This window comes from Neoarius graeffei, chromosome 23 (genome assembly GCF_027579695.1).
Source record: "Neoarius graeffei isolate fNeoGra1 chromosome 23, fNeoGra1.pri, whole genome shotgun sequence".
NCBI lineage: Eukaryota > Metazoa > Chordata > Actinopteri > Siluriformes > Ariidae > Neoarius > Neoarius graeffei.
Window position 1 is genome coordinate 54,404,467 of NC_083591.1, and position 13,973 is coordinate 54,418,439.

Consider the following 13,973-nt stretch of genomic DNA (forward strand, 5'->3'; position numbering starts at 1 on the left):
TGTCTGTCCTCACTGTTTTCCATGGAGAAGTTTATAATAACAATATCCATATCTGACATGTTGATGCTTCACAGCTGAATATTCAGGAGTTTCAGGAATCCTGGGAAATTTGAGATTCGGTTGAAGTGGAAGGTTTAGCTGTTAAAATGCTGATTATTTATGTGAATATATTTTCAGGTGACACGAACATGAGTGCTTGGCAGTCTTTGGAAAATCTATGAGATGCAAAAAAAAAAAAACCCCACAAAATCTGAATTTGAAGAGTTCAACTTTAAGGAAGTGTCCATATTGACCCTTCCCACTCACGTGACCTTCGTAAACGCGACCGCCATTTTGGACATGAAGTGGACTTCGGTTCGAATCGGTTTGAATGCGAGGAAGACGACAAACGAAAAAGAAAAAGGAGCGAGATGCAGAAAACACCTAACACACGTTTAAGTATCCGTCGTAAAGACGTGAAACTCGTCGAGTGACGAGTGTGTTCATTGATAAGCTAACACAATCTAGAAGTAGACATACCATCACACTGCCCTGGCGCTGTGTACAGTTTACCTTTATGGTTTGTGCACTCACTATTTGCCATTACTTTCTCCAATCGTTGTTATAGATTACAGGGAACGGCCTGGATTTAAGAGACGAATACATTTTCCTCTTGTTTTGAACACTTATTTGTAGGACATTACCTCTGATCTGTCCTACAGTCTACCAACAGCAAAGAAACACAGCGTTAGCTAATGTCGTTAGCTAATAGCTACTACAGAAGAACAAAGAGGTTACAATGGGTTATTTTAACCTATTTGGTTACACACTCGCCGCCACAAAATGTTAACAGCAATGCAATGCCTTTTCTGGCTAATTTTATTCGTCTTACCTCCAACAAAGTGGTCACTACACAAGCGTTGGTATGCCGAGGGCTGCCAATCTTTCCTGTTAATGGCCGCTATCCATCTTCTCCGTCGGTCAGCATCTGTCGGGATCCGATAAAATGATAAATCTTGCCTTGCGTGTTGGTTACTACATCCAGGTGCACAACAATATAATGGCATGATGGAAGTCTTGCTGAAAGTAAAAACTTCCTTTGATGGCTATATTCTTTTCGATGCTTCGCCGTCGTTCCTCGTTGTTGGCTGTGGTAGACTACTGGTAGTTCATGTCCAAAATGGCAGCCGCATTTGTCGTGACATCATGTGGGATGGGTCAATATCTCATCTCATTATCTCTAGCCGCTTTATCCTTCTACAGGGTCGCAGGCAAGCTGGAGCCTATCCCAGCTGACTACAGGCGAAAGGCGGGGTACACCCTGGACAAGTCACCAGGTCATCACAGGGCTGACACACAGACAACCATTCACACTCACATTCACACCTACGCTCAATTTAGAGTCACCAGTTAACCTAACCTGCATGTCTTTGGACTGTGGGGGAAACCAGAGCACCCGGAGGAAACCCACGCGGACACGGGGAGAACATGCAAACTCCACACAGAAAGGCCCTCGCCGGCCCTGGGGCTCGAACCCAGGACCTTCTTGCTGTGAGGCGACAGCGCTAACCACTACACCACCGTGCCGCCCTGGGTCAATATTTAGCCAAAAAAAAAGATTTACTGTTTAACAAATCAGTCTGTCTAAAACCTCGCCAGCTATGTATGAATGTCACGCTTTGATCAAGCTGATGGATGGATGGACGTGCTCTGAAAAACTGGGTCTAATCAATTCAAAATGACACGATGGGGGAAAAAAATCTTTTAAATGTAATTTTCTTTTCTTTTTCACTTTAAATAGGACCTCTGGTTAACAAACCCGCCAATGAGAGAGAAACATCAGTTCAGGAAAGTTTTTAGTTTTCAAAATCGTACATGAATGTAGTAGAAAATGTCTCCGTTTCAGGCTGATGATCTGATTATTATTATTTTCTTGAAGAAACCTGTCGAGAAACTGACGTAACTGAAATTCTAACCAGATTTTATAAAACTATTTTGTCATCCGTAAAATTTGGCTTGGTTTCCCGTTTCACAGGAAGGAAAGGATGAAAATAACATGAAAAAACAAGTCCCTTGTTACGGGTTGCATTGTTCATGTTGATGTTGCTAGATGTGAGTCATTCTCAGATGATCTGTGCGAAACAGCTGTCATTTATATAACTCCTGGGAAATGTGAAAAGTGGAGATTTGGAGTCTTGAGATGCATCAGATTTGATTGATTTTTTTTTTTTAAACAATTGCCTCTTTATATAATAAAATCTATGGGATGCTTTCAGACACTCCTTAACTAACATAGCAAATCATTTCCTGACAGATCTTACCCATGTAAATATGAAGTCAGATGATGTAAGAGTTTGTACAACAGTTAGCAGCCCAAATGCAGCAAATTATAAACAAAATAACGCACGTTATCTGTAATAACCCTGTAAATCAACGGCACACAGCTCCAGGGTGATGTCTGTCTGGGTGGAGTTTCGCATGTTCTCCTCATTCATCTCCATGTGGGTTTCTTCCAGGTTCTCCGGTTTCTTCCTACATTCCCCCCCAAAAAAAACATGCTGATTGGTGGATCCAACTCTAAATTCCCTGAAGTTTGTGTGTGTGTGTGTGTTGCTCATGAGACGGACTGGTGTCTCGTCCCGGGTGCATTCCTGTGTCATGCCAAATGTTCCCAAGATGGACTCCAGATCCACCCTGACCGGCTGAAAATGAATGAATGAAACTTTCACAATGTTGTATTATGTAAATGTAGGTACTGTGGGGAAATTTTATTTTATTTTTTTTTAAAGCAGTAATCACTTTTAAACAGCTAACTCTGGACTGTGTGTTTCTATTCCTACATTAGTTATCTGGCTCACTTGCAGACGAGCAGGAATTTAATCAGGAAATCTGTTTTAACTGAAAAAGAAATGATCGACAGCATGAACACATGATCGTGTTCTGACTGTGTGTTTGGTGCGCTTATGTTTTATATTAGGAATATAATTCATGTTTTACTTTAATACAGGGTGTCCAAAAATAATCAGGAAGCAATGGGAGCATGTCGAGGGAAATCTGCAAAAACAGATACAGCTGAAATGAGAGAAGGTTTACTCTTGTTTATTCCTGACTTTTTGGTCTATTTATTTTCTGTATTTGGTGTTTATTACAGGGGTTTGATATCTGTGTAGAAACTTCCCTGGCAGAACAATAATAGCTTCCCAAGAGCAAAAACAACTTAATATTTTAAGTTTAATACCACTCTTGGGCAAAATGATAAAATTATATATGTATTTTTTCCCCCGAGGGTGAAAACAACTTCCCAATGGTCACAATACTACTACTACCTTTTATTTCTATAAAGAAGTGTTCTGTGAGTTACTAATAATAATAAGTTCAAGGATGAAACCAACAAAATAACTTCCCAATGGTCACGAGACAACAACTACTAATAATAATGTTACTACTACAGGTATATTAATAACTTCCCAAGGATGATAACAATAATACTAATAGTATTACTACTACTAATTGCATTTTAAATAATACTTTTTATTTCTGTAAATAAGTAATTACTAATAATAATAATTTCAGGGGTGAAACCAACAAAAACAACTTCCCAATGGTCACAAGACGACTACTACTACAGGTATATTAATAACTTCCCATGGATGACAACAATAATACTAATAGTACTACTGCTACTAATTGCATTTTTAATAATAATACAACCTTTTATTGCTATAAGTAATTATTACTACTACTAGGCAGGGCAAGGCAAGTTTATTTATATAGCACATTTCATACACAGTGGCAGTTCAATGTGCTTTACAGAAGTAAAAGCAAAACAGTAAACAATAGAGAATAAAATAAATGGGAAAAAATATAAGAATTAAACAATAGTAGAAGTTCAAATAGGGGGAAAAAACAGCAGAATAAAATAGAATAAAGTTAAGTAAAATTTGAAACATGCAGAGACTGTAAAAGTAAAGATTATAAAACATGTAAAGAAGACAATATTAATTATTTAGCAGAAAGCATCTGAAAACAGCTTGGTCTTTAACCTAGATTTGAAGCTGCCAACAGCAGGAGCATTTTTGATGTCCTCTGGCAGTTGGTTCCATAGCTGTACTGCATAGTAGCTAAAAGCTGCTTCACCACACTTTGTTTTAACAACAGGTTTTAATAGTAAATTTTTCTGTTGCGATCTGGTAGATCTGATTGGGTTCGGCCGCTGCAACATATCAGAGAGGTAATTGGGCCCTGTACCATTTAGAGATTTGTACACCAGCAGCAATGCTTTAAAGTCAATTCTGTAGCTTACTGGAAGCCAGTGAAGGGACCTTTCAAGGGTGAAACTACTACTACTAATAATAATAATAATGTCAAAGGTGAAACCAACAAAAACAACTTCCCAAGGTTACTATTACTACTTGCATTTTTAATAATACAACCTTTTATTTCTATAAATATTTTATAAATAATTGCTACTACTACTACAGGTATATTAATAACTTCCCAAGGATAACAATACTAATAGTATTACTACTACTAATTGTATTTTTAATAATACAACCTTTTATTTCTATAAATATTTTATAAGTGATTACTACTACTAATAATAATAATTTCAAGGGTGGCGGCACGGTGGTGTAGTGGTTAGCGCTGTCGCCTCACAGCAAGAAGGTCCTGGGTTCGAGCCCCGGGGCCGGCGAGGGCCTTTCTGTGTGGAGTTTGCATGTTCTCCCCGTGTCCGCGTGGGTTTCCTCCGGGTGCTCCGGTTTCCCCCACAGTCCAAAGACATGCAGGTTAGGTTAACTGGTGACTCTAAATTGGCCGTAGGTGTGAATGTGAGTGTGAATGGTTGTCTGTGTCTATGTGTCAGCCCTGTGATGACCTGGCGACTTGTCCAGGGTGTACCCCGCCTTTCACCCGTAGTCAGCTGGGATAGGCTCCAGCTTGCCTGCGACCCTGTAGAAGGATAAAGCGGCTAGAGATAATGAGAATGAGAATTTCAAGGGTGAAACCAACAAAATAACTTCCCAAGGGTCACAATACTACTACTACTATTACTACTACAGGTATATTAATAACTTCCCAAGGATGATAACAATAATACTAATAGTATTACTACTACTAATTGCATTTTAAATAATACTTTTTATTTCTGTAAATAAGTAATTACTAATAATAATTTCAAGGGTGAAATCAACAAAAACAACTTCCCAATGGTCACAAGACGACTACTACTACAGGTATATTAATAACTTCCCATGGATAACAACAATAATACTAATAGTACTACTAATTGCATTTTTAATAATACAACCTTTTATTTCTATAAATATTTTAGAAGTAATTGCTGCTACTACTACTACTAATAATAATTGTTACGTTTCATAATAATAACTTCCCAAGGATAACAATAATACTAATATAAGTGATGATAAATAAATCAACAGAGCGGGGAAGGTTTTATCAATGGGCTTTAAAAGTGGGCGTGGTTAAAACCAATTCCTTTGCGTATGTAAACGAAACAAGAAACTACCCAATGACAGCACTGTGTATGCAAATAAGGCAGGTAGCGATCCAATCAGCGCGTTTGTGGGAGGAGTCTTTCCGAGGCAGCGCTCCTGCAGTCTGAGCTCAGAGCTGTTTGACTGCAGATGATCAGCGGAGTGTCAGAGCTTCTGTTTGGGCCTTCATCATCCAACAGCACCAAAGAGAGAGAAGAAAGAACTAAAAGAAAAACAAATCAACCCAAGCATTGGAATTTATCTTTTTATCTTTTCTGGATGTGAAAAGTAAAAGCTGTTTGAAAAGTAGCCTTTTGGAGGTGTGTGTGTGTGTGGGGGGGGGGCTTTGAGAGATCTCCTCTATGATGTGATTTGGGGGGATGATGATGATGATGATGATGGATTATCTCCTGGACTTGTCCTGCATCATGATGTGTGTGTCCTGGACCAGCTGAGACACAGAGACAGAAGAGACAGAGACAGAAGTGTAAAAGTGTCCTTCATGGAGCGTCTGGTTTCCATTTGGCTGCAGCTGGAGCTCTGGGCCATGGCTGTGCTCTTAACCAGAGGTGAGGAGACCCGAGACTGGGAAGACATGAAGAACGAAAGAAAGAAATACATTTGTTCTTGTCGGATGATTTAGTGAGCTTCAGTAAGCTTTTATATTATCTCCATCTTGCTCATGCAGATAAGGTGCTGTGAGTTTCCTAAGTGCTTCTTCTGAGGTTAAAAATACAAAAAACCTAAACAACAAAACCCTCAAGTCTTATTCAGACCATCTATTAGTATAGTTTATAAATTTTATATAGATTTACATCAGAAGACTTGTGCATGTTCTATATAAGATGTTTGTATAATATACTGTATATTTATATATCATATATATTTGCTCTTGCTCTGGGTTTGATCTCGATTCAGATGCATGTCGAAACATCAGTATCTATAGATTCAGGGATGCTGTGACATTTAATTTTATGCTGGAAAACTAGCTTTTGGGAATCTACAATGTTTTTATAGACATCGTCAATTAAAAATCTATAACAAAGTTTGTACTTTAAAAAAAAAACAAAAAACTAGGGTGCCTAAAACTTTTGCCCAGTATTGTATAGTACTGTTCGGTTAATTTTGCTCTGAGGTCGAATAGAAGTGATAATGCGTGGACTAAGTCGTAGATAGACAGGAATAAGGTAATGTTAACACATATAAATGTGAAAAGAAATTCTCATCTCATTATCTCTAGCCGCTTTATCCTTCTACAGGGTCGCAGGCAAGCTGGAGCCTATCCCAGCTGACTACGGGCGAAAGGCGGGGTACACCCTGGACAAGTCGCCAGGTCATCACAGGGCTGACACATAGACACAGACAATCATTCACACTCACATTCACGGTCAATTTTAGAGTCACCAGTTAACCTAACCTGCATGTCTTTGGACTGTGGGGGAAACCGGAGCACCCGGAGGAAACCCACGCGGACACGGGGAGAACATGCAAACTCCACACAGAAAGGCCCTCGCCGGCCCCGGGGCTCGAACCCAGGACCTTCTTGCTGTGAGGCGACAGCGCTAACCACTACACCACCGTGCCGCCCCTGAAAAGAAATTTTAAAAATAAAAGAAGAAAGCACTCCACATGAAAATCATGTGAAACAAAAAAATGAGTGGAGTGACTGAGTGAGAAGAGAGAAAAAAAATGAAGATGTGAAGGAATCATATAAAACACTCTGTGTGAAAATATTACGTGACATCTCTCAAGGACCATGTGTGTAAATTTGTGACTTGTGTGATTATTCATTAACTGCCGTTGTGACATTTTTGCGGCTACCGCCTTATAGAGGCGAAGCCACTATGTTTATAGATGCTAACAAATGAGCTTCACCTTGAAATGCATTAGAACATATTTAACCAAGAGTCTGAGATTGTCATGGCGATGTCTGTCTATAAACTAAGCACACCCTGATAAACTTTATATTGTGCTTTCTAAAGAAACGTGTAATTCATTCAAATTGGCATATCTGGTGGAAATAACATCCTGGTTTGATCCGTTTCCTTTTCCTGTGTAGGAGAAATCCGGTGTTATTGTGACTCGCCCCACTGTGTGGCTACCGGTTACATGTGCAAGTCGGAGCTTAACGCATGCTTCACACGCATCTTAGATCCCCAAAGCTCCAAATCTCCACTCTTGCACGGCTGTTACGAGCCTGCGCTGAACGGAGGAAGCGTGTGCCGAGCCGAAGCGGCCCACGGCGCCCTGCACAGCCCTGCCATGCTCCAGTGCTGTCACGAGGATATGTGCAATTACAGAGGTCCACAAGATCTCACCTACAGCCGGGAAGAAAACCTGGGTAAGATTTACGCTTCTCAGATCTGATGCGTGAAGGAATGTCAGCGTTAAAATGACAGATATGTGACAAATTACATAGTTATATTGGCTATTGGCATCGAGACTCAAAGTCTAATTTGGTTCCCATGGACTAAACCGACTCAGGTTTCTGATTTAATTAATCACGCAAAAATGTAATTAATTCATGCAGTAATTCAAACATTTCCAAGCCACGCCCCTTTCTGATGAGCTCATGTGCATCCCAGGATCTTCTAGCACTGGCACAAGTAAAACTGCACTAAATTCCATCGCAACACCATCAGGAGTAGTTTTATAAGACTGAAAATCTCATCTCATCTCATTATCTCTAGCCGCTTTATCCTGTTCTACAGGGTCGCAGGCAAGCTGGAGCCTATCCCAGCTGACTACGGGCGAAAGGCGGGGTACACCCTGGACAAGTCGCCAGGTCATCACAGGGCTGACACATAGACACAGACAACCATTCACACCTACGCTCAATTTAGAGTCACCAGTTAACCTAACCTGCATGTCTTTGGACTGTGGGGGAAACCGGAGCACCCGGAGGAAACCCACGCGGACACGGGGAGAACATGCAAACTCCGCACAGAAAGGCCCTCGCCGGCCACAGGGCTCGAACCCGGACCTTCTTGCTGTGAGGCGACAGCGCTAACTACTACACCACCGTGCTGCCCATGCTAACAGAGGAAAATAATCAACAACAGCATGGTGCAATGAAGCCAGACACGAGCACAGATCCTCTTCCCACTCTAAAGGGGGTTATTTTTTCCAATCTAAGTACACATCCTGAAATCTTGCAATCGTTATATTTTTTATGACTTAAAAACAGCATGATGTGTCGCTAGTTATCCATTTAAATGTTTAAATTTTCCTGTTTTCAATCATGATACCGCAGCTGTAAACAGTCGTTCCTTCAGCAGGCTCTGTTTTTTTCTCTCTATTGAAATGAAGACAAAAACATGTAGCTGAATGTTACTAAATTCTTAAATCTGATTGGTCGGGAGGTGTGGCTTAATTCCAGTCGCTCTGACAGTCATTCCAGCTTCAAGGAAAAACCACAGGTTTATGTTAATTAAAGCTAGACGGCCTTTCGATTTCATAAAATTGGTGAAATTTAGTTCCGTCTGAAATGTGGTCATTGTGATGTATGTTTATTTCTGTAATCTCTCAAAAATATCAGGCCATTCTGTGGCTGGGAAGTTATTTAATTTGAGGGGAGTAAAGCAAATAATGTGCATGAAATCGCTCGCTTCGCGCAGTCAAGCAGACAGAGGAAGTCCGTGTGCGCGTGTGCAGGTTTACCTTCTTCTTCTTTTGGGTTTTACGGCAGCTGGATATCCACAGTGTTGCATTACTGCCATCTACAGGTTTCCCTTTGAGCGTGCACTGACAGTTCCATCATTCTGTTGCTAAACGAACAGCTGATCACACCGAGGTGCTCGCTGAGCGCCGATATTTATTAGTTTGGTCCTGCGTTTCCTTTCCTTCGTATATAACATAACGTCTTTTCTTCTCACTTTCTTTCCGTTACTGTAGTCGGTCTTTCACGTTTCATTCGCACACTCATGTCCTCCATTTTTCTCTCCGGTTTCAAATTTGTATCCCACAATGCCTTGCATGAACAGAGAAAGCCCACCACGTGATGCATGACGTGGTATCTTGAATTGGGTCATGGTGAAGCAGGAAAAAATAGCGGAGAATTTAGGGCCATGTGGCTCTAAATTCATGAATTGTTCTGTTTAAAAAAAACTAATAGTCTGTGATTCGAATTCAGTAGCTTTTGGTCCACTAAACAAAAATAATTGGGTGTCGGAGAAGATTCTTTTTACGACCTACACTTGAAGAATCTGAAAGGCAGTCTAGCTTTAATGCACTCACACACAGAGGTTTGTGTGTTGGATGTCGCATATAATTGGTGAAGGAGAAATGTGTTTATGTAACATTTATGGAAGGAGTCTCCAGTGTCAGTGCTTTGTTACAGTCAGAGGTAAAGCTGTAAGTTTAACTTTTTTGACAAGTTTTCAGGACTTTTTGTGTGGTTTTTTAAAAACTTTTTCTTTCTCTCAAAGAGCAGCAGGTGAGAGAATGACTTTATCTGTATGTAAATGTGACTGCAAACCTGTTTTGTGGATGTTCTACAATAGTAAATGTAACAATAAAAGGATAAAAAAGTACGATGTGCCGTTCTTTAATAAGTAAACACGTTATTTATTATTAAACATCTTCTCTTTACACAGATCATCGGAGTCGTCCTGAGGCTGAAGGTGGCCGTCAGATAATCGCCCGCGTGCAGGAAATCCCCTCCGCTAAGGAAGTGTGGTTCCGCGCTGCCGTCATCGCCGTGCCCATCGCCGGTGGCCTCGTGCTTGTCCTCCTCATCACGCTGGCTCTGCGGATGCTCCGCAGTGAGAACCAGCGCCTGAGGCAGCAGCGACGTGAAATGCTCTCTCGCCTCCACTACGGCTTCCATGGACAACATCTGGCCAAAAACCGTGGCACCAAACTCGACCTGGAGTGCATGATGCCTCTAGGAGGACATGAGAACTGCTGTCTGACCTGTGATAAGCTCAGACAGTCCGATCTGAGCAGCCAGAGACTCTTATCGCTGGTCCACTGGGGACGGCACAGCCCGAGAGACAAGCTGGAGTTGGTCTGAAGTCCTTTAGAAGGAAAAAGAACAAAAAAAGAAGAGAAAAGAACACAAACTTGAACGCATCATCCATCGGGTTGCTGCTGTAGAAGCACTTTACTTGAATCTGGCACAAGAGCAGTGTGCTCAAGACGGACTTTTAAAAACGGGACCTCTGTAATGAATAACTGAAGGATTAAAAAAAAAGATGCGTGTTGATTAAAGATTTGCACTTTTGTATAAAGAAGATGCATTTGAGATAAAAAAGGGCTTTTTTTTAATTTTTCCTAAGTGTATAGATTTGTTCGTGTAAATATTACGACACCGAATCAGTCCGTTGTTTCTCTCTCTTTTTCTTATTTCTGTGCTAATAATACTGTATGATGGCACTTCGAAGCGCCCACACAAAAAAGACAATTGTTTAAGCTTGCTGAATTCATAGTTACGTTCCTGTTTCAGATTTATGCTCACTTAACAACTCAGGAAACTGAAAAAAAAAAAGCAAAACAGAAAAGTTCAAGAGGTCAAAATTATAATTGGGTTCAATATTTGTAATGTTTTATATACGATCAGTAGTTTTTAAAAAATAGCTTCAGTGAGGCTGGAGCTCATACCAGCCACTGTTGTTGTGTGCGAGTTTGAAATTCGATCAATCCCATAGGAGGAGTTGCGATTTTCATGAAACTGCATATGACCCCTGTGTAGCCGCATCCATGGTAGGTGGTGGCGCCACCTGGTGAATAATTTTTGTTGGAATGTCTTTAGAGTCTTCTGGGTGAGTTTCAGTGAAAATGTTCCAGCAGTTTACGAAGAGTAGTGTTTGGTGTGACGAGTCACCCCAAATTTTCAAATGCCCATAAAATTAAATATAACAGGTGGTGCTACCATCTTGAAAACTTTTATACGTACCAATCTGGGGAACATTCCATGAGTTTGACCAAAATCCCATCACTCTTGTAGGCGGACTAGGGATTTTTGTAAAATTGCATATGAGCCCTGTGTAGCGTTCTCCATGGCAGGTGGCACCACCTGGTGAACAATTTTTGTTGGAATATGTCTTTAGAGTCTTCTGGGTGAGTTTCAGTGACAACGTCCCAGCAGTTTACGAAGAGTAAACTGCTGGGACTGTGATGAGTGACGAGTCCCCCAAAATTTTAAAATGCCCATAAAATTAAATATGACAGGTGGCGCTACTCTCTTGATAACTTTTATACGTACCAGCCTGGGGAACATTCCATATGAGTTTAATCAAAATCTAATCACTCCTGTAGGAGGAGTAGCAATTTTCGTGAAATTGCATGTGACCCCTCTGTAGCCTCATCCATGGTAGGTGGTGTCACCTGGTGAACAATCCTTGCTGGAATATGTCTTTAGAGTCTTCTGGGTGAGTTTCACCAAAAACGTCCCAGCAGTTTACGAAGAGTAGCGTTTACGAAGAATAATGAGTCACCCAAAAATTTCAGACACCCATAAAATTGTAAATATGACAGGTGGTGCTACCATCTTGACAACTTTTATGCACACCCACCTGGGGAACATTGTATGTGAGTTTGATCAAAATCTGATCAATCCTGTAGGAGGAGTAGCGATTTTTGTAAATTGTGGACGGACGACGATGACGGATGGACAACGCGTGATCGCATAAGCTCATCCTGCGGCTAGATGAGCTAAAAAGGCATTCATGTTATAGCATGTTGGCGTTATGCTTTAAAAACGTTACAATACAAAAATGTTTTCAAAGATCACGAATGGGAAAGAAATTTCTAGAAAAGTGGGCGTTTAATGCACAGCTGTATAATTTTCACACGCAATTATCCTTCGCAACAAGGCTGAACGAGAAAGGATGGACAGCAGATATGCAGGATGATGGATGGTACCGTAAAATTAAGAGAGCGCGGGAAGGCCGCCATTTTGTTTTCACAAGCTTTTTGATTTACAGTACTTGGTAAATGTGAAACGTTTTTAGTTTATTAAAGCTATGTAAATATGACTGAGTGTAAAATTCCGTCTGTAGAGAGACAGACAGCGAGAGATGGAGAGATAGAGAGAGGGAGATGGAGAGAGAGATACGGATGCAGTATAACAGGTTTGTTAACGTAAATCATTTGTTTGCTGAAGTGAAGTAAAACGCCAGGAGCGATCTCATAAATTTCACATCTTATTACAAAAACCCAAACCATTTAGCATGACGACTTTTTCCTCAGGACAAAATTCTTCAGTTCTTGATTCTGATTGGCCAGAAGGTAGAACAGCAGCTCCAAATCACAGGTTCATATTAACGCCCATTTTCGTTTCTATAGCAACAGCTCATTCACAGGCTCTTGTATGGCGGATGCGCCACATAACCGTGTTGAAGCATTTTTTTTTTAATGTGATGTTAATGCAGCGTTTGGAAGGAGTCTCCAGTGTTAGTGCTTTGTAACAGTCAGTCAGACATAACTTTAGTCTTCTATCACGGAAAAACCAAACAAATCTTTACGGTTTCTCTGTAACAGGGAAGTTTAAAAGGCTGTTTGTAGCTGCGAAGTGATAACACGAACTAACTTGTTTTGCAATGGTTCCACAATGTTAAATGTAAATACAAAACAGTATCACATGTGATTCTTTAATAAATGTTTTTTAAATGTCTGCATTGCCAAATTGTTTTTTTCCCCCCATACATTGATTTGTAGCGCTAGAACATGGATCGATAACAAATGTCCAGAAAAGTATTTCAGTGGACTGAAAAAATACTTTAGCAAAAAAGATTAAGGTGTGAAACACAATGGGTTTAGTACAGAGACTGAGCACACGAACCACTGTGACTTCTGTAACAGATCCACTGCTGTGATTGATCACATACACTATATTTATGTAAATTATTTAGCTGAGCGTAGCTAAATCTCGAAAGAAAGCTAAGTAATTAAAACCTGTTTGGTCTGATCAGAATGATGGCATATTAGAGCCATTGCAGATAAAAGAAAAAAAATAATTACGGGGGAGGGGGTAATACCCTGAGAAAAACAAAATTTCCAAGATTAAAGTCGTAAATTTATGAAAAACCTCGCAAATGTACAAGAAGCAAAACTTGTTAAAATAGTTTTTTTTGTTGTTGTTGAAATAAATCTTTTCACTTTGCAAGTTTAGATCACCTTATAGGAAATGCAGTCTTTTGTCCTCAATCTCACAATATAGAAGAATAAAATAGTGCCAAGAGATTTTTGACTACAGTTCTCAGAATGCACTGTAGTCAGGAAGCATGTGATTGTTGATTTGAGTGTATAAACCACACAGCTTTGTTTATCTGTGCCCTCTTTTTGTCTTAGCCGTTTATAAATGTATAATTATTGTGCGAGAGCGGTTTTCTGTTATATTCAGAGTGTGGATTCTTCTCATCTGCACAAAATCTCTTACTTTGAAACAGTGGAGTTGAGAATTATAGGAAATTCAGGCTTTGTAGTCCATGTGCTTCCTTGACAAAAACAAACAAAAAAAACACCACAGTATTCCCAAGTTTTGTTTCTTGCAAATTT

General features: G+C 40.1%; 1 protein-coding gene across 2 annotated transcripts; it reads left to right on the forward strand.

The window, feature by feature from the left end:
• Positions 1-5,602: 5,602 nt before the first annotated feature.
• On the forward strand, positions 5,603-13,089 carry bambib (BMP and activin membrane-bound inhibitor homolog (Xenopus laevis) b). Of its 2 annotated transcripts, none has more exons than XM_060906424.1 (3): positions 5,603-6,126; positions 7,534-7,815; positions 10,070-13,089. In XM_060906424.1, exons 2-3 carry the CDS (start codon positions 7,584-7,586, stop codon positions 10,486-10,488), a joined length of 651 nt encoding a protein of 216 aa, XP_060762407.1. In that variant the 5' UTR covers positions 5,603-6,126; positions 7,534-7,583; the 3' UTR covers positions 10,489-13,089. The 2 variants fall into 2 exon arrangements, with proteins under 2 accessions (XP_060762407.1, XP_060762406.1); XM_060906423.1 differs by having other exon boundaries at positions 5,603-6,043.
• Positions 13,090-13,973: the final 884 nt, after the last annotated feature.